The sequence below is a fragment of the Hyalella azteca genome, unplaced genomic scaffold, assembly GCF_000764305.2.
Source record: "Hyalella azteca isolate HAZT.00-mixed unplaced genomic scaffold, Hazt_2.0.2 contig5366, whole genome shotgun sequence".
Classification (NCBI taxonomy): domain Eukaryota; kingdom Metazoa; phylum Arthropoda; class Malacostraca; order Amphipoda; family Hyalellidae; genus Hyalella; species Hyalella azteca.
Window position 1 is genome coordinate 736035 of NW_025935560.1, and position 24171 is coordinate 760205.

At 38.4% G+C, this 24171-nt stretch overlaps 3 protein-coding genes across 4 annotated transcripts; 2 read left to right on the forward strand and 1 right to left on the reverse strand.

The window, feature by feature from the left end:
* The first annotated feature begins 5055 nt into the window (after positions 1–5055).
* On the forward strand, positions 5056–9618 carry LOC108681157. 2 transcript variants are annotated; one of them, XM_018170155.2, is made up of 5 exons: positions 5056–5268; positions 5660–5717; positions 5916–5998; positions 6597–6776; positions 8654–9618. In XM_018170155.2, the coding sequence occupies exons 1-5, from the start codon at positions 5197–5199 to the stop codon at positions 9056–9058; spliced, it is 798 nt and encodes a 265-aa protein (XP_018025644.1). In that variant the 5' UTR covers positions 5056–5196; the 3' UTR covers positions 9059–9618. The 2 variants fall into 2 exon arrangements, with proteins under 2 accessions (XP_018025644.1, XP_018025643.1); XM_018170154.2 differs by lacking the exon at positions 5056–5268 and having other exon boundaries at positions 5442–5717.
* Positions 9619–13119: 3501 nt separating this feature from the next.
* Positions 13120–17910, forward strand: LOC108681182. The gene is made up of 5 exons (XM_018170187.2): positions 13120–13588; positions 14055–14112; positions 14305–14387; positions 15059–15241; positions 15941–17910. Exons 1-5 carry the CDS (start codon positions 13520–13522, stop codon positions 16352–16354), a joined length of 807 nt encoding a protein of 268 aa, XP_018025676.1. The 5' UTR covers positions 13120–13519; the 3' UTR covers positions 16355–17910.
* Positions 17911–19345: 1435 nt separating this feature from the next.
* Positions 19346–22992, reverse strand: LOC108681144 (glycine-rich cell wall structural protein 1). The gene is made up of 4 exons (XM_018170139.1): positions 22858–22992; positions 22690–22750; positions 20662–22527; positions 19346–20062 (listed from the first exon to the last, which is right to left on the reverse strand). Coding segments are annotated over exons 1-4 (2064 nt in total). The 3' UTR covers positions 19346–20060.
* Positions 22993–24171: the final 1179 nt, after the last annotated feature.

Sequence of the window (24171 nt, forward strand, 5' to 3'; positions counted from 1 at the left end):
AAGTTTTCATGAGAGCCTTTGGTTCAGAACGGGTAATTCTTCCTAGTCATGATTAGGCAATTCTTTGCAACAATATAAAATTGCATTATTAAAATTAAGTCTGAGCTCAGGGTGTGCAGCCGGCGTGCACACCCCCAACAAAGGTAATCACTAATCAGGCCATGCTAGTAGAAATATGTAAGCACATATTCGTTGTAATTGCGGTTGCCACCGTGATTTTTTACTTCTTACTTTTCATTGCATTTAACTTTAAAAACGCATAACTCTTAAAAACTTTTAACTTTAAAATACAAATGATTTATAACTGCTGTTTCTTAATAACTAGTATACATATATTTTAACGTTAAAATTGCTACCAGAATTCCGGTTTTTGATCACTTGCTTTGGTTTTCGGTTACGTCCGTTACGATTTTGTGTTTTATTTGCATTGTCGTTCCAGACCGAGGCGTTAATTCTCAGGTTGGTGTTGGATTCAATTGGGTTGTCGGTTACTTAACATGAGACGTGATGACTCCTAAACAAACTCCAATTCATTTCATATCTCACTCACTCTATTTATTTGCAGGAGAGGCCGAACCTGCTCACGGTACACTCCTGCATGTCCGTGACGATATCACCGCTGTGTTTGCTCATCGAAGCTTTCACCCGTCAGTCCGAATCTTGTTCAACGAAATTCGTTGGGATGATCACCTCCTGTCTTCTGCTGCTGCCGTCAGCCGGCATCGTGTGGAGATGCCGTTTAATTATGGTCAATGGACGCGATTTCTCAATCATGAGTAGTCTTTCAGTATTCGTTTCTTGGCCCTAAATGAAATAAGTGATTAGAGGGGTTCTTTTTCGTGATGGTGACGAGCTCTCACACTTTCTATTTCTGATTTGACTGTTCAGAAGCACTAGAATGTGGTGTACTCAGTTCCATTAGCCAGACCAGTAGTGAGGCTAATACCTTTACTTGTGATGGCATTAGCTCCACTAGTGATGTCAATGATGGACCAACACAGACATTACAATTAAATGTCTAAATAATACCATCAATGGATCGAGCAATGTGCATTTATAAAACAGAAATGACTTGTCATAATACGAACAAGAAGCCTCCCAATACCGACGAGAAGATTCATTTCCTAAAGTGCTACAGAACCTAAGACCACATAACATATCAATGAACATCTTTTAATCTTATGATTGTGAGTAAATAAGAAATGATTACGCAGATTCATGTGCCTCTTAATTGTTCTTTTCAATTGAGCCCGGACAGCGAGACGAGAAACGCCCTGGAAGAAAATACCGGGAAAACTCAAAATACTATTTGGCATAAAGTTAGATATCGGCAAAACGTTCCCAAAGCTAGATGTTGTTTCCCGGATACTCTGACACGTTACGAGACAATTTATATATAAATTGACATTCCCTAACGATTCGAGGAAAGACGAAATATTTCATTGCGAAACGAGACCGAGACATTACGATCGCGCGTATTTAGGATTGACAAATTAAATATTCGATTTTTAATGGGCAGTTGAGTCAATTTGGTGACATTAGGCACTCCACGCAAGTCGGCAGTTACGCTAATGCGTTGCATGGATGGCAGAACAATTTTACAGCTTTCCTCTCATCACGTATCATAATAGATACAACTTAAATCATGGTTCCCAGAGTGGACCGTACGAGTTTCAAGAGTCGGTATCAGCGCGGGTCGGTGACGCTAAGTCTAGACGTCTACCGCTTTGGAAGCTTTGTTTCATCTACAGGATTGACCTTAACAATGTTTAAGTTTGATACTTTTGGAATGTTGACAACAGACAAAATCTTACATGAAAATTTTTGGAAAAGTTATCATATAACTCGTTAAATACCATTAAAAATAGAATTTCAGAAAACTTGTAAAGCTCCTATGTATGCCCAGGATATCTCCTCCCGTATCTGTATCTTTCCGAATTTCCATTTAATGTTTTCATGGTAGATTTCAATGATTTCCATTGAAAAATGTTTTGATTGTTATTTCCTCTATCACAAATTTAGGAGCGTCCTGTCTCGAATAAAGAAATAATAACGAGAAATGATAATTCATGAGTTATGTTTATTTCGCTGACTTCTTGAATTTTTTTTTTCGTACAAACGAGTTTGCTGCACAAAAACTTTCCCATTCTAAACTCGATAAATTTGTTTCATGAATCCGTTCATATTTTTCAGTAGTCCGTTCTACAGGTCAAAGTCGCGTCGGCTACCAATTCGGCACCAGAATCCCCACCGGCAGCCACAGAATCTTCCACTTCCACGGACGGGGATAGAATTGGAGATGATCCCCCGTCGTACAGAGACATTGAGCGCCGTTCATCCCCGGAGGAATCTTCCTCTGTCTTCACAGTGCCTCTGCCTCAAGAGAGTTATAGGCGTTTTTCATACGAGAGTTTGAACACACTTCCCCCGGCCTACCACTTGGCCGTGTCTCAAATGTCCTACGAAACAAATACATTTCCGTGTGACGTCATACTCCGTCCGTCAGACATCACTCTTCCCTCGCAAGCTCCTGCCGGTAATCTTACGACTCTCTTCAACAGTTCAGAGTCGCCGTCAGTTCTGTTATTTTCACAATTTACAATATTTTAAATCCAATTTATATCAGATTTAATTTCATATCTGCATTAAAATTTGTTAAATCTGTGTTAAATTTATATCGAATCATTACTATGTTATATCAAAAAAACATCTGAACAAAATTATATGAGTTAATCATCGGATTATATCAAATATATATTCTGGCCCAAAGTAGGGTTTGTGTAATTCGCGTTGATAGTTTGTTATGCTAATAGATATTGTGCCATTAATAATTAAAATCCGTGATCCTCTTTCAATACGCTATTAAACCTCCACGTATTCTTGCTGTCTTCTTCCGTACAACTTTCTACTCTTATTACTGTTTTCCTCTAAATTACTAAACTTAAAATCACTCGTTTGCTTGAATCGCAAGTTAACCAGGAATTTAAAAGCAAAGAAAATACCACAAAAATTCACCATATCTTTATAAGAGAAAACAAACTTTTTCTGAACAGAATTTTGTGTTTTGAACTGACGATGGAGCTGGACTCCGAAACGTTTTCTCTTATAAAGATATGGTGAATTTTTGTGGTATTTTCTTTGCTTTTAAATTCCTGACTACTAAAATTCAATTTCATTCATTGTTTCATCATTTAGTCTCAACACGGGCATTAAGAACCTTAGGTTTGTTAAATAGGTGTTAAATAGATTAGTCAAATATCTTTGATATTACCGCTTCATCAATTTTGCCACTTTAATTCATGATAAGAGCCTAGTTAAAATTTTGCTTTCTCTCTATAGCATTTGCAATTTTGTGGTCCTGCTGCCGTTGCTCCTTTTCCCTCTTGTGACGTCAAACTTTGCCTCACGTCTACGTTTCACCGCGTCACGTCCACGGTTTTTTGCGTCACGCCACGTTTCATTGCGTTACGTCCACGGTTTTTTGCGTCACGTCACATTTCATTGCGTTACGTCCACGTTTCATTGCAGCACGCTTAATTACGTTACAGCACTACCAAGAGACTACTCAAGTGTCTGGCGCACTTGAGCTTCTCCGCGCAGGACCGCGCTCAGAACAAGTAAACCTAATTGAAAGCTATCTTCAATTCTCTGCTACTGTCACCAGAAGAAGGGCAGCTTGCTTTCTTTTTCGACAGATGTAGCAAACTGTGGATGCGTCGTTGCCTGTGCAGGCCAAATCTTTTTAGAGATAATTGATTAAATGAATTTGTAGAATCCAAATTCAATAGTGTAAATTCCTTACAGTTGTAAGATTTCTATTAATGTTGCAATTTATTTTTCATCAGGTGGTCTAATATGGGACAGGATTTCTAAACAGCTTTTCTGCGGTTGCCAGGTAAGAATCTGCTAAGAGGTTAAATTCGATGAACAATTTGAAGTTGAACCTCGGTAGCTTTTGGCGTAAATTTCTTTACTACTTCATTGCTATTCTCCGTTGACCACGTTTAAACTGAAGAAATTCTAAAGAGCGACGTGCAATTTGCATTCATTTCATATTCAAATATAGTTGTATAAAATCCCGATCTTGTGACAAAATTGTGGTTCGCAATTTTTATGCCGTGGGTTCAACTTTTGCATTTCACAAAATTATCTTGGCCCCTGTTAATCTACATCTTTTGATTACACTATAAATCCAATTTTCGAAGTATTTTTTTCTTCAATTCAGCCAAGTTTAATATGAAAAGGAAATTGATTTCCTGACAGTGTCGTTTAGAAACTGAAAACTCAGCCTCAGCCGAGTGAGTGAAAAGTAATAAAAAAAATGTTCACGTCATGTTTCGTCTGTCTGGCGAGTCACAATAAGCTTGTCCGCATCAATCATCATGACGAGTTGTGTGAAATTCTTGCATTTGATATCTATTAGATGAGATGGGGCGTGTGTTCAGCGGTCGTTATCAGCACAGCAATACGCGGAAAACGCAAGCAAACGCGTAATTTGTGCGGCTTATGATTTAGTGCCTTAATATTCGGTTTTATTGGGTTTGTAGAGGGAGGATGACTATCACAGAAATTAGCATGGAATATTTCTAGCTATTGAGACTACAAACATTAACGGAAAATTAAACCAAAGAAAGTAAATTTTCGTTTACATGCAGAACGTTTTGAAAATTTCCCTCCCACTGATACCACGAGATCTGAGTCAGAGATGATAAAAACGAAAAGATAATCGTGATAAGATAAATAGTTTTGGATACTCAATAATTGCATCATAAATGTTTTTTTGATTTTCACTTAACATGACGAGGTGAGCCGCCGGACACTTCACCACAGGAACGTGTCAGTGCTAATTGGAAGACCGTGGTATGAAATACATCATTTCTCCTCACTGACCCAAATGTTCACTATTCTATGACCTTAATTCAAGATTTTGTCTACAATAATGTTTTGATTGTTGCTTTTAATTATTTAAAGCAATAATTTAAAAATATTTGAAAAAAAAAATTTCATTACTGGATGTCGTTTGGCAACACATAACGCTACTCATAATAAGGAAAAATATAGCAGAACCTTCAATGATAACATATAATTCTGGATAATTAGAAGATCAGAGTGACTTCTAACTGGGGTGACTTTAACAGTTGGACTATAGCATAGAAATTCTTCAGTCCTTATTTGGTAATCAGATCCGCAAGTGCCATGAGTGCAAACAACGCGTGCTGTGTCATCCGCTACACGGCCGTTGGGAAGGCCGCAGTTGTTCTCACCTCGGTCAGTTTTTGCAAGATACGAAAACAGTGAACATAAAGTAGAATGATTTTTGATGATGAACGAAGAGAATGATAATGAGATGAGCGAGAATGATAATGAGATGAGTGAATAATGATAAGGAGACGAGTGAGAATGATAATGAGTGAAGAGAATGATAATGAAATGAATGAAGAATTACCTTCATGATTTCGAAGTGGGCGTTTTCAATACATTTTCAAACTTCATTTTTCACTGCCAGCCCTTAGGCCGTGAGAATATACAAGAATTTCTGCTATAGCTCTTTTTAAAATAGTATATGAATTTTAAAAATTTCATAGAAATTAGTAGGAATACTTCGTTATGCTATATATCCTACCTTAATTCAATTAAGTCCCAAGAGATTCCGTTTCAGATAGTTTCAGCTTACGCCATCTTGCTGGCCGTTATCGAATATAATAACTACGAAACAAGTAAGAATGATTGATTTCGAAAGTTTTCATTGCTGAGCTGAACAATCGGACTGCACAACAATTAGAACAAGTCTGGAATTTTGTGTAGTTGAAATATTTTCCTAATCAAATAAAGACATGTAATTTAAACAGAAACTTGGAAAACTATCAAGATTAGAATGGTTCTTTATTAACAAGTAATTATTCTTGTACACTCAGGTGGATGGCGAATATTTCTGCTAAGTGTCATAGGTCTGGGCACCTTAATCACTGCCGTCATGCTTTACGATGAAATAAAGGAGGTAATCACTAATCACGCCATGCATAGTAGAAATATATAAGCAATTTACTACGTAGTAACGAAGGTAATCACTAATCACGCCATGCTAGTAGAAATATATAAGCAAATGTACGTTGTAATTGCGGTTGCCACCTTGCGTTAGCGCATGATCACTTCGCCGCCGTTTATTAGCCGTCTGTGTTGACCTTCATCCAAAATTAAATGAACTGATTTACAATTTTACTACGACTTTTTATTACTTAGTTCTCATTGCTTTTAACTTTAAAACCACATTTAACTTCAAATACGTATACGTTAAAACGTCAATTTTTTACAACTTTTAATATTTTAAAATTCATATAATTTTTTAACTGCTGTAATTTGATAAGTAGTACATATATCAGTTTTAGTATTAAAATTGTTACCAAAACCCAGTGTTTGACCGTTTTCTCCGGTTTTCGGTTACGATTTTGTGTTTTATTCGCATTGCCGTTCCAGACCCTAGCCTTATACTAATTCTCAGGTTGGTGTTGGATACCATTCAATTGGGTGTCGGTTACTTAACATGAGACGTGATGCCTCACTATATTTTATATCTCACTCGCTCCATTCATTTGCAGGGTAAGCCAGACGAGCTCAATTTTTACTCATGCATGTGCGTGGCGATGTCACTGCTATGTTTACTCACTGGAGCTTTCACCCGTGGGCCCGGAACTTCATCGAATGTCGTTGGGATGATCATCTCCTGTCTTCTGCTGCTGCTGTCAGCCGGCATCGTGTGGAGATGCCGTTTAATTATGGTAAATTGACAAGATCTCTCAATCATGAGTAGTCTTTCAGTATTCATTTTCGGCCCTAAATGAGATAAGTGGTTAGAGGAGTTCTTTTTCTCAATGGTGACGTGCTCTCAAACTTTCTACTTCAGATTGACCGTTGAGAGGCACTAGAATGTGGTGTACTCAGTTCCATTAGCCCGACCAGTGGTGAGGCTAATGCCCTTACAATTGTGATGGCGTTAGCTCCACTAGCGATGTCAATGGTGGACCGCCACTGACATTACAATTAAGGGTCTAAATAATACCAACCGACGGATCGAGCAATGTGCATGTAAAAAACAGAAATAACTCGTTAGAGTGCGAACAAGAAGCTTCCAAATACCGACAAGAAGCGTCACTTCGCGTAAGTGCTACAGTACCTAAGACCACCTAACATATCAATGAACATCTTTCAAAATTACTGTAGCGGGAAACTACTACGTCTAAACACTTTAAGGTCTCTGCCAGCGGGCCCTAAGATCGTGGAAGATTTGAAACAACCAATGAAGTTCAGGCCGACGTTTACTTAAGAGGCTTGAGATAACTGCTTCAAAATTGCAAAATCAATTGCACTCAACAGGTCCAGATGACGTAGAACGCACATGAAGCAATCGATGGGCACAACAATGGTACAGATGAAGTCGCTCCATACGAGAGACAGACTACAGCCGAAGACAGTTCGGCTAGTAAATTTTTCTCTGCCGTCTTCTTTCGAGGAGTGCGGCGGCTTCAAATCTAGTACACAAAACGAGGCCTATATCTGGCCCGTTACATTATGATTGCAACTAAATAAGAAATGATTATGCAAATTCCCGTGCCTATGAATTGTTCTCTTCAATTGAGCCGGATCTTCGAGACGAGAAATACCCTAGAAGAAAATACCGGGAAAACTCAAAATACTATTGCATAAAGTATGAAATCGGGAAAACGTTGTGGCTCCAAGTTAGAAATTGTTATCCGGATACTCTGATACGTTACGAGAAAGATTGACTATATAACATGATATGCCTTAACGATTCAAGTAAAGACGATATTTCGTTGCGATACGAGACATCAAGACATTATGATCTCGCGTAGTTAGGATTTACAATTTAAATTTTCGAATTTTAATGGGCGGTTAAGAATATTTGGCGACATTTGGCGGTCCACACAACTCGGCAAATACGTTAATGCGTTGCATGGATGGCAGAATAATTTTGTAGTTAGCTTTCGCTTCTTTCGTCACGTTTCATAATAGATACAATTTGAATCATGTCGCCCAACGTGAACAGTATATACGAGTTTCAAAAGTCGTTATCAGCGCGGGTCGGTGACTCAGCGTCTATAAGTCAACCGCTTAGAAGCTTTGTTTCGTTTGCAAGATTGACCTTAAATATGTCTTACTTTGATGGAGTTGGAATGTTGAAAACTGACAAATTCTTGCATAAAAATTTTTGGAAAAGCAATCATGTGACTCATTGAATCCCTTTAAAAACAGAATTTCAGGAAAATTGTACAGCTCTTATATATGCCCAGGACATGTCGTCCCGTGTCTGAATCGTTCCGGATTTATATTAAATGTTTTGATTGTTGATGATTTTAATGATTTCCATTGACAAATGTTTTGATTATTATTTCTGCTATCACTAATATAGGAGCGTCTGGTGTCGAATAAAGAAATAATAACGAGAAATGAAAATTCAATGACTATTGTTTATTTCCCTGACTTCCTGAATTGGTGTTATCGCACAAACGTACGTGCAGCACAAAAACTTTTCTCATTCTAAACTCAATAAATTGATTTCCAATTTTTAAACATTCATTTTATTTAGTTCAATAATGGAATAGCCGACAGGCATAATTTTCATGAATTCGTTCTACAGGTCAAAGTCACGTCGGCTACCAATTCAGCATCAGAATCCCTACCGGCAGCCACAGAATCTTCCACTTCCATGGACGGGGATAGAATTGGAGATGATCCCCCGTCGTACAGAGACGTTGTGCACCGGCCACCCCCGGAGGAATCTTCCTCTGTCTTCACAGTGCCTCTGCCTCACGAGATTTATAGGCGTTTTTCATACGAGAGTTTGAACTCACTTCCCCCGCCCTACCACTTGGCCGTGTCTCAAATGTCCTACGAAACAAATACATTTCCGAGTGACGTCATACTCTGTCCGTCAGACATCACTCTTCCCTCGCAAGCTCCTGCCGGAAATCTCACGACTCTCTTCAGCAGTTCAAAGTCGCCGCAGTCTGCCGTCCATGTTCACGATCCCAATAGGTTATAGCTTATCGATATGCGCTGCTGTTTGAAAGCTCATTTGGATTAAAGCGTGTTCAAGGATTGATGATTTTAGTGCACAGTGTTATGTAATTAGTTTTTTGTAGCTAGCTTATAGTGACATAATTTGTTTAATTTCACGGAATTTACTATTACGCTTTCATATAAATTAGAATCTGGAAAGTAACCTCTGCTGAAAAAGTTCAATGTCGATTGCTGTGATCTCAGCGTTTGAGGGGCCAATAACAGCATTCAAACTTCGCGTCCTGTATCATCGTATCTCTTTATTCCAAGTAAAAATCCTGCAATTAAAAGTTAATAACATTAAAGAAACATGTTTTAAATACATTAATTGAAACGTATTCAATCTGTCTTGCAATTGTCTCCAAACAAATTATATTTATTCATCATTAGACTGATTAAGATTCAATTTATCGTTCGGATTTCATAGTAGTACAAGAGGCTCTTGTTGGTGACCTATAATAAGTACATTATTTGGTGACAACCTGACAATGCCATCTTACTAATGTTTGCCATGGGTGAACGAATGCACGGTTTATAGTTTAATACCGGTACCTATATTGGAAATATGAAATTTTCTAATACCTAATCTCTCCATTCCAATTTCCCCTTCACTTCCAGTACACCAATTGATTAAGTAGCGTGTCTGCGAGACGATATAAAGAGTGGCGTTTACAGGCGTTCTGCAGGAATCCTACCGAGATAAAAATTATAACTAAAAGGTTTGAAAAAATAGGAGTACCGACCAACTAAAACAAAATATCCTGTAGACACCTGTACAGACATTCCAGTAGCTTCTACTTACTTAAACACTGATCACTAGAGCAACCCGAAATATTGAAACCTTTTTCAACAGATGATTTCATTGTTTTCACACATTATAGAAAGTATTTAATATGTGGCGGGATCACAGAGATGATGAAGGTACGGTTATCGCTTTGAGTCTTTACGCGGCTGTGCCGAAACGACCGTCGGTTGCCCGTACATACACGGCAGGAAAACTGAGCCAACACGGCCATCGTGAAATTATTGAGGGCCCTAAAACAGTTACCGGCCAGCTTCACGGTTCCGCTGCCGTCGATCGTAAGGCTTTCAATTTTAACAAGCGGTACTTTTGAGAGTAATTTATGCAGTTCTTTCTAACGTTGCTCCTCGAAAAGCTCTTAGCTGTAGATTGTCATCAACTCAAGGCTACTTCAGAACAACGATTGATGCCACGAGATAGGTTACCTAATGGCGGAGGCGAGGCTGTACCTCTCCTTCGTCTACTGTATAGTGCCTAAAGAAGGCGCCTTCCCGTAAATATCGCTTTATCTCCCATGCATCAATCAAACACAATATTAAGTAGGTAAAATATCGATGCTTGCTCACTGAATTTATCCAGTTTGATATTATTGTTGTCACCAAGGCCGTTCGGCGCAGGCACCTTCGCAAACTGGCCGAACTTTGCCGTCAATGATGAATTCACGCCGCACGTTCGCAGTTAGCGGATCATTCGACCGGGTACGGCTGCTGCCTCGGATGTCTTCTCGCAGGCATGCATGGATGTTTCGACAGCTTTGACATGCCTGCCTGCTTACTGCCACAAGCGGCGCTGGTACCACTTTAGTGAGAGGCATTTTCACCAGCGATCGCCTCCCCGACTGCGGCGATTTCTGACTGGGAATTTAATATGTGATGAGATGTTTTTATGCGAGTGGATGTTTCTCTACTCTACTTCAACCATGACAAATAAAAATGATCTTGAGCATTCATTACCTGAACCCATATGCACAAACACGGGTTTCTATGACAATAGGAGATTGGTTCCTGTAGTCTCAAGGTCTGCCCGTGCAATGCTCATACATTATTATAATAAAATTAATACATTATTTCAACAGGACAAATTAATAAAAATAAACACAAAATTATAGTGTAAATTTTATTCCAAGCGAGTCTTGGTAGAAATGTATATAAAGTGGCTGGGGCCAGCATATTCGGCAAAAAAAACATATCTCACGCGATGACAATCTCACACGACACATAATCGGGAATTTGTTAAAGTTTATATCCGTTGTACTCCCCCTCCTCCCTCATCCTCTTTAACCTAAGCCTAGCAGGACTGTGTAATTTCTCCTACAATATACAACTAATTTAAAAATCATCATTATTAATATACGATACCTCAGAAAAGAACGCCCGTTTCCGTATCAGTTTCCAATTTTCAACCGACCTTCCTTAGCTGTCATGCGACATTTCACATTTGCTGGTTGTATTTCAACAGATCGGTGGGTAAGTGAACGATTCACGTATATGCATCTACTGAGCTGCACGTCGTACCTTTATACTTTTGAGTGGAAAAATTAAAATTAATAATCAAATCAATGCTTCGCTAAGCAAAGCTTTCAACTGGCGGAGAAAGATAGGAAATGAGGCGTTAAAGGGATTTGCAGTGTAACTATAGTGAATATGTTTTAGGGTTGATAGGGGCAACAGGGAGGAAAGGCAAAAATGAAATAAAGGCTGATGTTCCATAGACCCACGTCTTGAGAATTTACTAATTGCATTTTTAGGTACTTGCCTAATTTTAGATCTCTAGAAATTCACTTGTCAGGTAAAGATGCAAAAATCAAGAATGAGAATAATTACGCCTTTTTGCCATCTGGCTGATAAGATGCGACATAACTTTCTGGAAATGCTCACTCGACTTCAGTGATTCACTAATGATATTTACCTAGTTATTTTTTATACTGATATCTTTAATGATGCAGAGATATAAATAAAAAATTAATTAAAATTAATAAGATAGGGACCCCGAATTGTGTGAATGGAACTTGTTTTGTAAATTAAAATTTTTCCCTGCGCTTGTCTCCTGCGTATGTTGTTACGAGTAAAGATCGTTTGATATTTTGTAGTTAGCAGGACAAAAACAGAAGTATCAAAATATAGACACTAAGCGTGACTATTTAGAACAGCACCTTTGACTGTGTGTTTCCGTCAACACATTTGATTATAGCCCGCGTGAAGCCAGGCGTCAGGCTCCATTGGGTTATTAACTCTGTAGAACTTAAATAAAGTAATTAGCCCCATGTATTAGACTTCCAGGAAAATTATACGTCAAAATACGGCGCTAAATGAAAGCGTGTGCCTTCATTCATTGAATAACGTTTGAAAGTATATCAGTTGTAGGCTTAAAACCAGACTCCATTTTAGATAGGATTTCGCGAGTCATACTGCAACTACAACAGGAGTGGGCACATGCCTTTTCAATCATCCAATTTCATTACTAATGTTCTCTTCAAGAGCTTATGTTATTTTTTGCCTCAAAGTAGTAAAGAAAATAGGGATGCAGTTTCATTACAATTAGATGTCACGTACGATGCAACATATTTTGCGACATATTTTGTTGCCATTAATCTGACCATATTTTGCAACATATTTTGTTGCTATTAATCTAAACATATTTTGCAGCATGTTTTATTGATATTAATCTCTTGCTATTTAATCTAAATTTAATATGAAATCGAATTTGATTTCCTGACTGTTTTAAATGTGATATAAAAATGCGCTGAAAAATGTTCATGTCGTGAGTCTTCCGAATGACGAGTCTCCATCACCCTGCCACGCATCAATCATCAGGATAACTCGAGTAAAATTCCTGTATTTTATTTCCATTAGATGAGGTGGTGAGCGCAACACAGGCAGTTGAAGAGTAATTTGTCAGGTAAGTAATTCTACATACCAAGGTCGACGTTATCGAGTTAGTAGATCGAACGATGACTGTCGTAAAGTTTAGAGAGTAAAGCATCTATCAATTGAGACGGCATCAACGTTAACGTGGACTTTGAATGACAACAATTCTAATCTACGATTATTTCGTCCATAGCACTCGTTGAAAAATTCCCTCCCGCTGATACTAAGCACCAGAGAACCTGAAAAATAGATAATAGTGCAGAATTGCTGGTCATGATAAGATAAGTAGTTGCAGTTGCTGAATAATTGCATTATAAGTGTTTTGTTGGGCACATAGCGTGACTTTATGAGACGCTGAGCACTTCAATGCAGGGACAGTTTTTAGTGACAAGTTGACCATAGAAGCATGAACTACATACTGTCTCCTCACTGACGAATAATAACTTCATTGATGTATGGACGTTAATAAAAAATCCTAAATATATTATCGTGGTAATTGACGAAAATAAGACCATCAAGCTGATAATAATTATTTCCGTTCGATAAGTTATAATTTTGTGAACTTTAAATGTTTATGGGTTGCTGGGGTTTACAAAGCATACCTATATAACGTCATACAGCAAATGACGCTCAGTACAATGAGCTGGAATGGATCAAAACCAAAATGACAACGTAATAATTTTGAACAAATTTAAAATTAGAGTGAATCTCGTAAAGATTGACCAGAGCTTCGAAAACCATCTTCTGTTATTTGGCAATTAACCTCGTAAGCGAAATGAGTGATCACGAGTGCTGCTGCATCCACTACACGTTAGCTGGCAAAGCTGTGTCGGCGCTCTCCTCGGTGAGTTTTTGGTAAGATTTGCCAATTGTGAACATGAAATAAATTGTGTATATTTAAGTGAATGATAGTGAGTTAGAAGACTGGGCCGAATTACCAAAAATTGTTTAATTAAAATTAAGTACACACAACAGCTTAGTACACATAACAGCCCAGTCCTGTGCTCATATGATTAGAGGGTTTAGCTTGAAAACAGAGTTCGAAGTGAGTGGTTTCATTCACTTTTTTGAGGTTCATTTCTTTCAAAATATTTTTTTAATGAAGGTACACAAATTTCTGCTATCGTTAACTTGTAATTACAAAACACTCACGAGAAATCGTTAGAGATTTTTTTACCAAATTTGGATATCGGTATAGTTGATATATTAGCACCAAAATTTAAAATCTCCATAAATATAAGTCAAATTTCTTCGTTAGTACGTATTTCTTCTACCATTTAAAACTCAGGATGTAACTCGTTACTTTTCAGATAATCTCAGTTTACGTCTTCGTGCAGTTCGCTTGCGAAGGAAACTGCACAGATAAAAGTAAGAATTTACGCTTTGTGAAGTATCAATTGAAAATTAGAACAATCGTTCAGCTGTAATCTAAAAATCTTGAGTTCTATGTCTCCAAAATCTTTTAATAATAAATGAAGCAATGAAAATAATTAAGTACTTCGTAAAAAAACAATATAAAGTAGAATATAAACTGTGAAGTAATTTTTGTTTTAATCTAAGATGACAGGCGACTTTTGCTGCTACTGCTGATAAGTCTGAGCGCAGCATGCGCAGCCGGCGTGCTCTACTACGGAGTAGACAAGGTAATCATAAACCACGATAAAGATGAAGTGGGAACAGACGAACAATTAAACATTTTTATTACGGTTGCCAACATATGTTAGCTTCCCAGTTTAAAAATGATGAGGACTCCACCTTTCATTGCGTGTCAACCATCGCCCAAATGAAATAAACTGACTTTTTTGTGGCTTATGTTGTTTTACTGCACTTATCATTCCCTCAATTATTGTCAAAGGTTATCGCCAGTTTAACATGTTTTCAGTGCATCGGGCAAGATGTGTACAAATACTAACATTTTGCAGTATTCCAGTAAGGTACGATACATTATTATAATACAGTATTATACACATCGGTAATCTAGAATTAAAATTCAAATCATTTTACTTTCACGAGCGGTATTGTCGTAAGTGGACTATAACCCCTTTATAACATAAAGCTCGAATAAAAATCGAGTTTAAATAGCTTTTACGTGAATGAGAGTTAAGGGTTCTAAATCTAATGTTGAGTCCTTGTCGTATATTTGCGTTAAGACTAAATTCGTAACAATAGTCTACTTATATCTAGAGGGTTGCATACCAAGATTAAAATTGGTGTCGGATATCATTCACTTGAGTGTTGGTTACTTAACATACTTGATGTATTCTAGACTTTCCTAAATTCATCTTGTCTCTCATTCTTCCTTCCTTATTCTCAGGATAAACCAAACCTACTCAAGCTTTACTGCCGCATGTGTGTGACGATATCATCGCTATGTTTGCTCACTGAATCTCTCACTCGTGAGCCCCAAACTTGTTCGCTGCAAGTCAAGGGGCTGGTCGTTACATGCCTGTTGCTGCTGCTGTCGGCTAGCATAGTGTGGAGATGTCTCCGCATAATGGTGAGTTGATAGGATATGTATTCGCAGGTGAGAGGTTTATTGGAATTGTTGATTGTGTCTGCTTAAAGTAACGTTGCTGATTGCGTCTGCTTTAAAGTAACGTTTCAACTTGCCTATTTAGTTTTGCGAGTGAAATATTACAATTTTTTACTGTGAAGATGATTGCTTGATTTGTATTCGCATCAAATCTAGCAGACGCTTCCTTATTTATTTTCTTCCTTGAACTCCATTCTGATCAATTGAACTATCTATATACGTATATATGCGCAAAATAGATCATTGAAACAAGCAGATAATTCAAACCTGGCATATAAGTTGTAATGGCCAATCAAAATTTTGTATATCGTTCATTTGTGATTCTATTTTCCAGTCGTACAATATCACAATAAATCCAAGAACAATTGAACACAAATATACTGACAAAGTTGCATAAAGTTGTATATGGAATTGAAAATAATTTAAAAGTAAGGTAATTCAAATTGTGAAGTTGCTCAAACTCAAATCTGTAATTCAATTTTTAAACACTTTAATACCTTTTCAACATGCTCTCGTGAACGAGCGTTAGAGCAAACTATACCTATTATAACCAAAGCATTAACTTTAATAAGGTAGCTTCAAACTTTTCAGAATATAAAATTAGTTCAGGTTCAACCACTAAGAATTTACATCGACATGAAAATCCTCGAATCTATACCGCAGAGTGAAGTCCAGTCGAGTACCAACTCGGAACAAGAAGCTCCACTTGCAGACGCAGAATCTTCTTCTTCATTGCAAGGGGATAAAATTGGCGACGATCCCCCGTCTTACATGGACGTTGTATACCTCATGCCGTCCGGTCCACGCCCAGAGAAATCTTCATCTACGCAATCGATGTCTATGCCTCACGAGAGTTATGTGCCTTCTCACTACGGTAGTTCGGAAACTCTCCCTCCAGCCTACCACTTGGCCGTGTCTCAAAAGCCCTACGAAACAAATAATACCGTTCACACGGGAGACTTGATACTCCGTCCGTCAGACATAGCTCTTCCCCCGCAAGCTTCTGCGGTAAATTTTACGACCATCTTCAGCAGTTCTAAGTTGCCGCAGTCTGTCGTCCGTGTTTACGATATGTAGGTATTGCTAATAGTCGTTAGATATTATTTAATATGACAATGCCTTTCTTACAGTTATTTGAAGGTACCTACTTTCATTTTGTATCAGAGGAAAGATTTTATTAAAAGAGAACAATAACCGTTACCATATTCATTCGAGAACGCTTGGCAGTCGTACTCTAGAAAAAGGAAATGTAACAGTTCATGACAGACGGCGCAGGTGATGTTGACTTTCAAGATTCGGTAACGGACGAAACGTCGTCTACACAGAACAGAGTGAAGTAATCACTCGGCAATAGGCCTTGAAAACAGACCTGAGCTCGGTAATTCAAGATATGCAACACTCGTATATCAAAACAAAGTTAGATAGCGACAAGTGGTCGATTGACGCTGCTATGCTCGCAGGTAATGGCTGGCTAAACAAACTTATAGGGTACTGCATGCGTGGCTCTGAGCGCGGATTGTCCCTCCCACCGGCTAATTCTACCTAGCTAGTAACTTCCGAACGGAATTTCAAGCTCACCCGTAATTTATATATTCTAGAAGGAATCTGCTCGTAAAAAAATGCATCATTGTTTTCTTAAGAGCTAGGTATTTTATAATTTAGCCTCATCATATTATTTGTTGGATAGAACAAATATGATTTTGTATTACCTTTAAACGCTTTTCACAAAATCTTCGAAAAACTAGCAACTGCACAAGTACTGAAAACAAGCGTCTCACATAATTTGTATTTGTGACATCAAGAATTTCAATATCATGTTTCACGGTATCATATCTCAGGCCTCAAAGAAGTTGTACCTGAAGTGAAAGTCATTGCACTTATGTCAATATACTCGTGTTGGTGATACTATCTAATCAGGGAGATGATAATATGTCACTCTATTGCCTTAAAATGCATATCAATTTATGTTAGAAATTCACTTATATGGAAAGAATACAAAACATGAATACTTTTTTAGCCTCGATATTAATTATGTAATGGTATATGTTCCTGAAATCCAATGAGCATGTCTGTAAGTATGAGAGCATTTCACGGTCACTATGTTTGAGGTCATCTGTGAAATGTGGGAATTAAGGTTTTTAAATCGATGACGTCAGAGTAGCGTCTCCTCATAACTTCATTTAATGAATACGTTCAGGTATATATTTTCCGTTACTACTTATCACAAAGTTGTACGAATGGTAAACGATACTTTTCAAATCGCTTTGCACAATGAATGAAAATTTCAAAGAAATGTTTTCTTCGTGACGGCTATAGTAATTGAGGGTGAAATTACTTAATCGCTGTTATTACATTCGTTCATTTTTTCTAAGTCTAATTGTTGCTAGTAAAGTTCTAAGATCGTGAAATTGGACGGTTAGAGGGCTGAAAGTTGATGCTGGGGTTGGCATAAATAAGTACTCGATTCTACAGTATTGACGAATTAAATTTATTAACAAAAGATATTGTTTTTGTCGGACCATCATGGATTTTTCCAATAATTAATTTTCGATCATTTACTACGTTTGACACCTGAATTCAGCAAGACCACATTTTCTTCACCTGCCTTTTCATGGCCACAACAGAAGTACTGAAATAATATGTTAGACATCTCAGTAAGGTTCGCGAGAAGATATGTCTAGATTTGTTTGTTTTAATTATATACTACATGTGTGAATAATCTGTAGACTCTAGTTTACCGTCCGCCTTCAGTCTAAGCTACGCTTTCCTTCAGTTCCTCTCACAACTCATCTTACAACGACTCCCAAGCTATCAGCCGCACCATTTGTTTTTGCACTTGGACCACAGCTTCGATCTGCAGGTCACCGGGACGTTTATTGTTGTTGACGGGCTTCCAAAATTATCATTTGATACCCATTCTTATCTTTGACGGGTTTCTGAAAACAAAAAGAATGGGTACAGAAATGAAAAATTTTCGCGCCTGCCTTGCCACGTTTTCACCCTCATCAGCGGAGAGTTAAATTTTGAATAATAATGTAATTATACGAGCACGTACTTACTCGTACACATATTCATGAATATCTTAAATTTAGATTTCAGCTTTTAAAATTACATGCATTTGCGAAGACAGTGAGAGTATCCGTAACCGCAAATAATTGGAACTACGTTTAATTAGCAAACTTTTAATTGTATACAAACTATACGATGCGAGTTCATACATAAATTTTTACCTTATTGCACAGTTTATAGTTTAGATTGATGGTACGTCGTTTAATGATATAGTTGATTATTCGTCAGTCGTCAATCGCTTATACATGACTTTCCGCTGACTCACCTAAAATGCCAGAAAATTTTCAGCATCCTTTGGTGAAACATTTCTATTTGCGAAGTTACAATTAATAGATTCTGGTAATCAAAATTTTATTCCGTTAACCGAGGGTAATAAATATTCAGTTTAATTTGTTGATACTTGCACCGAGATTGCTATCATTTACGCTGAGAAGCCGCGAGGTGTAAGATTGTTATTAAATGCCCAGTGATTTTACTTAGGTTTATCACGCGGAGGTTCATCTAATGGAGTGCAGCATCAAAAAATACATGTTAGGCTTCTCTAGCGTAACATCTGTTCGGTATTATTATTTATTGCAACGTGTTGAAATCAGTTCACGAAGCCTTCTAAGAAATTTGTTCATTCAAGATCAATATTGTCATAACTTCACAGGGTTCTTCCAGTCAGCTGTTTCTTTCTATTCCTCAGGAGAGTAGATCACGGTATTGTCAACACTTATTTATTTAATGAGCAACAAAATCAGCATTACATCCAACAGTACATAGGTCAAGAAGGGCACTCTGAAGAGAGACACTTCAGATGAGACTGGAGTCTTATGGTCAACTCCCAGGACATGGAATACCACGCTCGTGGTACGCTCCTATCCGCTGCCCTACTAACTATCCATATCATTCTGGAGCCCGCTATTTTGTAACTTAGATGATGAAATCCTTACAAATATTAAATTTTTAGTTCTTCGTCCTCATCAATGTGAACGAAATTAGGCTGGCAAGTCAATGTTCAATCAAGAATGTTTTTAAAATACATTTCGTCCCATTCGTGTCGACAGTATCCGCTGCAATGCATATTCTATGATGTTGGACAAATATTTTACCAATTAGTCGAAAGCTTTGTACATCGTACGAGTTGGCCGTTCGGTTTAGGTTAAAAAAACGCAGCAAAAAACTGGATTACCGTGATATCTTTGGCATATTTGAACTGCATGCGACGTATGTTGGGTTTCGTGTTGAAAAAATAGCATTCATGAACATTTACAAGAAACTTGAGAGGACCTAGGACTTTTTACAGTGGACATTACAAGGGCAATTTACTTAGAAAGTTTTCTACCATTATTGGGATCTACAATAAGTTGTTTTCAGCCGAAAAATCACTGGTAATTCACAAATCCTAAACTGGCGATAGATGAAAAAAGTTGAAGCGTTTATCTATTCAAATAATTTCACAAGACAGGATTAAATTATTAAATAAATTCTAGTTAAATTGCAGTCCAGGCATAACAATCTTTTCAGCTTTTCTTCCTAATGTCCACTGGAATTGTTAACTTGAGAAAAATACAAAAAAGAACGTTTGATTTTTTCTCTAATTCCGTTGTTTTAGTAAAAATAAAAACAAAAACAATCAAGGTCCATAGGGAAGCGTCGATTTCGCTGTCCATTCTCGTAACATTCAACACATCTTCACTCGTAGATTTGTAACCTCAACCTCGTCATTGTTTCCTGAAACAAAAGAATGACACGTTTTCGTCGTTAGTTCGCATATCATCGAAGCAGAAAATATGGATATCACATGAATTAGTTAACTTTTCGAACAAATTGAGTTGAACATGAGTTAAAATTCAAAGTGAAAGTAGAAGTATGAAATACATAACACGTAATTCCTAAAGATTAAATCAACTTCAATGTTTAGACGTGACAAAAAATCTACGTCCAATTCCAAGCAATACACGCTACAAAGAAAAAAAAATGAAAATTCAGCAATATGTTATATGAGAATTAAAAACGTTCATTTGTTAATATCATTCATTTTCCAGTATCATTAATTTGCTAATATATCACCAAGTATGTTTCTCAATATTAAATTATTCTCCTCTTAACTCAATTACCAAACACCTGCCAGGGAAATTTTGCAGAAACTTCAGAAGCTTCTGAACGTCTCTATGTTTTAAGTGGTTTGAACCCGTGTCCAAGCAATGACCGGGTATCAATTCATTCTCCTTTATTCAAAGGAATGTTTGGACTGAGTTTATTAAAAAAGTATTTATGGACTTCTACTATAAAGAAATCCTATGATTGATTTTGATCAATTGATAACTCACAGCGATAGTTTCCAGAGAAACCGCCAAAGTTGTTACTAAATCGTCCCGAGTGGTCTCCCGACAGTGTTCCCAAGTTTCCTCCAAAACCTTGAGCAAACTCGAATTCATTATCTCCAAATCCTCTGGTACCTCCAACGTTCGCGGAGAAGCCAAATCCATCGTGACCAAGGCCATCTCCATTCAGACGAATCGGAACTCCTCGAACGATCTCAAGGCCTCGTTTTGACCCGGTTCCATGTCCAAAAGAAGACCCACCAAAGTTTCCATGACTAAATCCACCAGTCGTTACGAGGTCTCCAAATCCGCTCGAAACTCCAAGTCCTCCAAATCCTCCGGCAGCTCCAACTCCTCTAAATCCACCAGAAATTCCATTTCTTCCAAATCCACCGACAACTCCATGTCCTCCAAATCCATCGGAGATATCATGTCTTCCAAATCCTCTCGTTACTCCAATTCCTCCAAGCCCACTAGAAGCGCTAAGCCCACTCAAGCCACTAGAAACTGTGTGCACTCCTAATCCACCAGAAAAGCCGATGTCTTCAAATCCACCAGTAACTCTGGGTCCGCTAAATCCACCTATCGCACCTCTTTCAAAGCTCCCGGAATCGTCAAAACTTCCTCCTAGTTCGACTTCTCCAAGTCCTCCAGAGAAACTAGATTGACCGACAAATGCTTGGCCGCCATTGAAGCCTAAACCAGAGCTTCCTCCAAACCCTTCACCGATGACTCCTCCTCCAAATCCGAGTCCTTGAATAGTTCCACCCACTCCTGGATGAATCTTTTGCCCTAAGAAACTACCTCCATCTACATGACTAAATCCGCCATCTGCACCATAAAATCCTGTTGTGTCACCGACTCCAAAACCACCGTTAACTTCACTGCCTCCAAAACTGCTTCCTCCAAAGAAATCTCCACCGACACTGAAGTCTCCAATGCCGTGAATGAAGCCTCCAGAGCCAAACTCATTACCTACTCCTGCGAATGCGCCAGTTAGTTCACCGCCTATTCCTTTGCTGATAACTCCTTTACTACCTCCTTTACCAACACTATTACCGAAGTTCCCCACACCTCCTTTACCACCATAACCGGCGCCACCTACACCTCCTTTATCAATATTATTTCTGAAGCCACCACCATCCCCTTTACCAGCACCATCAGCAAAGCCACCACCACCCCCTTTACCAACACCATCACCGAAGCCTCCTACACCTCCTTTACCAACATCATTTCTGAAGCCACCACCACCCCCTTTACCAACACCATCACCGAAGCCTCCTACATTCTCATTACCAACACCATCACCGAAGCCACCATCACCCCCTTTACCAACACCATCACCAAAGCCCCCTATACCCCCTTTACCAACACCATTACTGAAGCCACCACCACCCCCTTTACCAACACTATCACCGAAGCCACCTGCGCTCCCTTTACCAACACCACCACCACCGAAGCCACCTATATCTCCTTTACCAACACCATCACCGAAGCCACGTACACCCCCTTTACCAACACCATCACCGAAGCCACCACCACCCCCTTTACCAATGCCATCACCGAAGCCACCTACGCCCCCTTCACCTACACCATTACCGAAGCCACCTGCAGCTCCTTTACCAACAATATCACCTATGCCACCTACATCTCCTCTTTTGCCACCAAGGCCACCTCCACCCCCTTTGGCAAAGCCACCACCTAACGATCCATCAGAATCACTGCCTCCAAAATTTCCACCAACTGCGCCTTGACCGAAATTTTCCGAATGGAAATCGCCTCCTTGACCTTGGACTGCGAAGCTACCGATCGAACTCCCGCTTCCAGACGACACTGATGGCGGGGAGTAGGCGCCGTTATGCGCGCCTCCTCCTGGAAAATCGATTTTTTTTAAATGAAAATTTTTATAAACCTTGATATTTTGGTTCAAAAATTTATTAAAAAGTCATCACATTATCAGTAAATCAAGAAAGTTGATCACATCCAATTTAAGATAGAAAAACTCCAGAAGAAAATGAAATAAAAAAATATTACCTGAAGCAGCTGTAAAGGCTGCCAGCAAAGCGCACCCCCAAACACTTTTTAAAAAGTGACCCTGTAGAAAAAAAAACATGTATTATTTTCTCCATCGTTTTGTTGTTAAAAAATTTTTCGTATGTGAAAAAAAGTGAAAGGAGTTCAAGCATGGATCTATGCACCGACCATGTTCTGCGGCAGACGGCCTAAGCGTAACTGACGTTCGGCTGCAGGTTGAGCTCTATAAATATATGATACAATCGAGCCACGACCTTCAGAATTGGGAGCGATTGTGAGGGGGAACCAGAAGATGCCCGTCATTATAGAAAGGAAACTGGACGAGGCATCGGCTGAGAGGCTGGAGTAGTTGACGGCAGAGGGAGGGCATCGCGTTAATGTGTATTGAAATAATTAGAGGATATGAAGATGAAGAGAGAATCATGCAAAATAAAAGCTGGGGCTTCATCGGAGAAAGGAACTGGGTAAGTGGGAATTGAAGAGGAAGCGATAATATTTATCAAAGAAAGAAGCTGAAGCTGAGGGATGAGTTTCCCAATAGCAGTGGTTCCCAAAGAGCGGTATGCGTACCAAGTGAAGCGTACGAACACTTCTCAGGTCATAAACGACTTTCAGTCTCATATTTTTAACTTCACTCCAATATTTAACGCTTAACATAAGATTTTTTGCAAATATTACAACAGATGTCACATGCCACCCACTTGCTACCAACGGGCAATGAAATTGAATCAGTTCATTCTTTTAATTCGCAAATAATTAGTGAAAAAATTAAAATACAACCATACCCATCATTAATTAACCAATATATACTCCTTCGAAGTATTAGTTGATGGTGCGTTGATGGGCTTAGCGGTACACCGAGACTGCACAACATCTGCAAGTGATAGTCGATTACAAAAGGTTTGGTAGCATTATATTATGAATACGATTTCTAATGAACGCAAGAATTATTGATCTCCATCGAGATTGATAGAGAACGAAGCAAAAGCATTCAGGTTTAGTATAATCTCAAGAGAGGAGGTCAAAGGTACGAAAAACGAACGCGTAAAATAAACGTAAAAAAAACTTGCGTAACTTCACACAAAATAATTGAATCCTTCTGCTCGTTTTTTTTCAAGTTGTTTGTCCAGCAGCAAATATGTACCAAGCAGCCTATACAGAGTAAATTACTTTGTTATTTCAGACATTGATAAGGTCAGAACACTTAAATTACATTTTCACGCTAGTATCCCAATTTTTACACAAATAAATACTATTAATATAATCCCTAATTAAAATTCCCACGCTTGATTTTCATTGTGGCTCGTTTGGAAAACAAAGTGATCCCTATTCAGTGTAATCCCTACAAAGTGATCCCTCATTCTCCTACTCAGCAGTGATAACATCAAAGTCAGCAGGAAAGTCATTGGTCAGCTGGAACTCGTTTGTAACTTTAAAACTGTATGTTCGATAAAATCTGCGCTTGGGATGCCCATAATCTTT

Bases quoted from the DNA above. Each gene is read 5' to 3' on its own strand.
- LOC108681157 (XM_018170154.2), top strand. From the start codon at position 5,564: ATGAATTTTAAAAATTTCATAGAAATTAGTAGGAATACTTCGTTATGC. The intron at 5,999-6,596 runs GTAATCACTAAT...ATTCATTTGCAG, and splicing joins TTTACGATGAAATAAAGGAG to GGTAAGCCAGACGAGCTCAA. The intron at 6,777-8,653 runs GTAAATTGACAA...TTCGTTCTACAG, and splicing joins GGAGATGCCGTTTAATTATG to GTCAAAGTCACGTCGGCTAC.
- LOC108681182 (XM_018170187.2), top strand. From the start codon at position 13,520: ATGAGTGATCACGAGTGCTGCTGCATCCACTACACGTTAGCTGGCAAA. The intron at 13,589-14,054 runs GTGAGTTTTTGG...GTTACTTTTCAG, and splicing joins CTGTGTCGGCGCTCTCCTCG to ATAATCTCAGTTTACGTCTT. The intron at 15,242-15,940 runs GTGAGTTGATAG...TCTATACCGCAG, and splicing joins GGAGATGTCTCCGCATAATG to AGTGAAGTCCAGTCGAGTAC.
- LOC108681144 (XM_018170139.1), bottom strand. From the start codon at position 22,992: ATGACGGGCATCTTCTGGTTCCCCCTCACAATCGCTCCCAATTCTGAA. The intron at 22,751-22,857 runs GTCGGTGCATAG...TTTTTTCTACAG, and splicing joins GCCGTCTGCCGCAGAACATG to GGTCACTTTTTAAAAAGTGT. The intron at 22,528-22,689 runs GTAATATTTTTT...TCGATTTTCCAG, and splicing joins AGCCTTTACAGCTGCTTCAG to GAGGAGGCGCGCATAACGGC.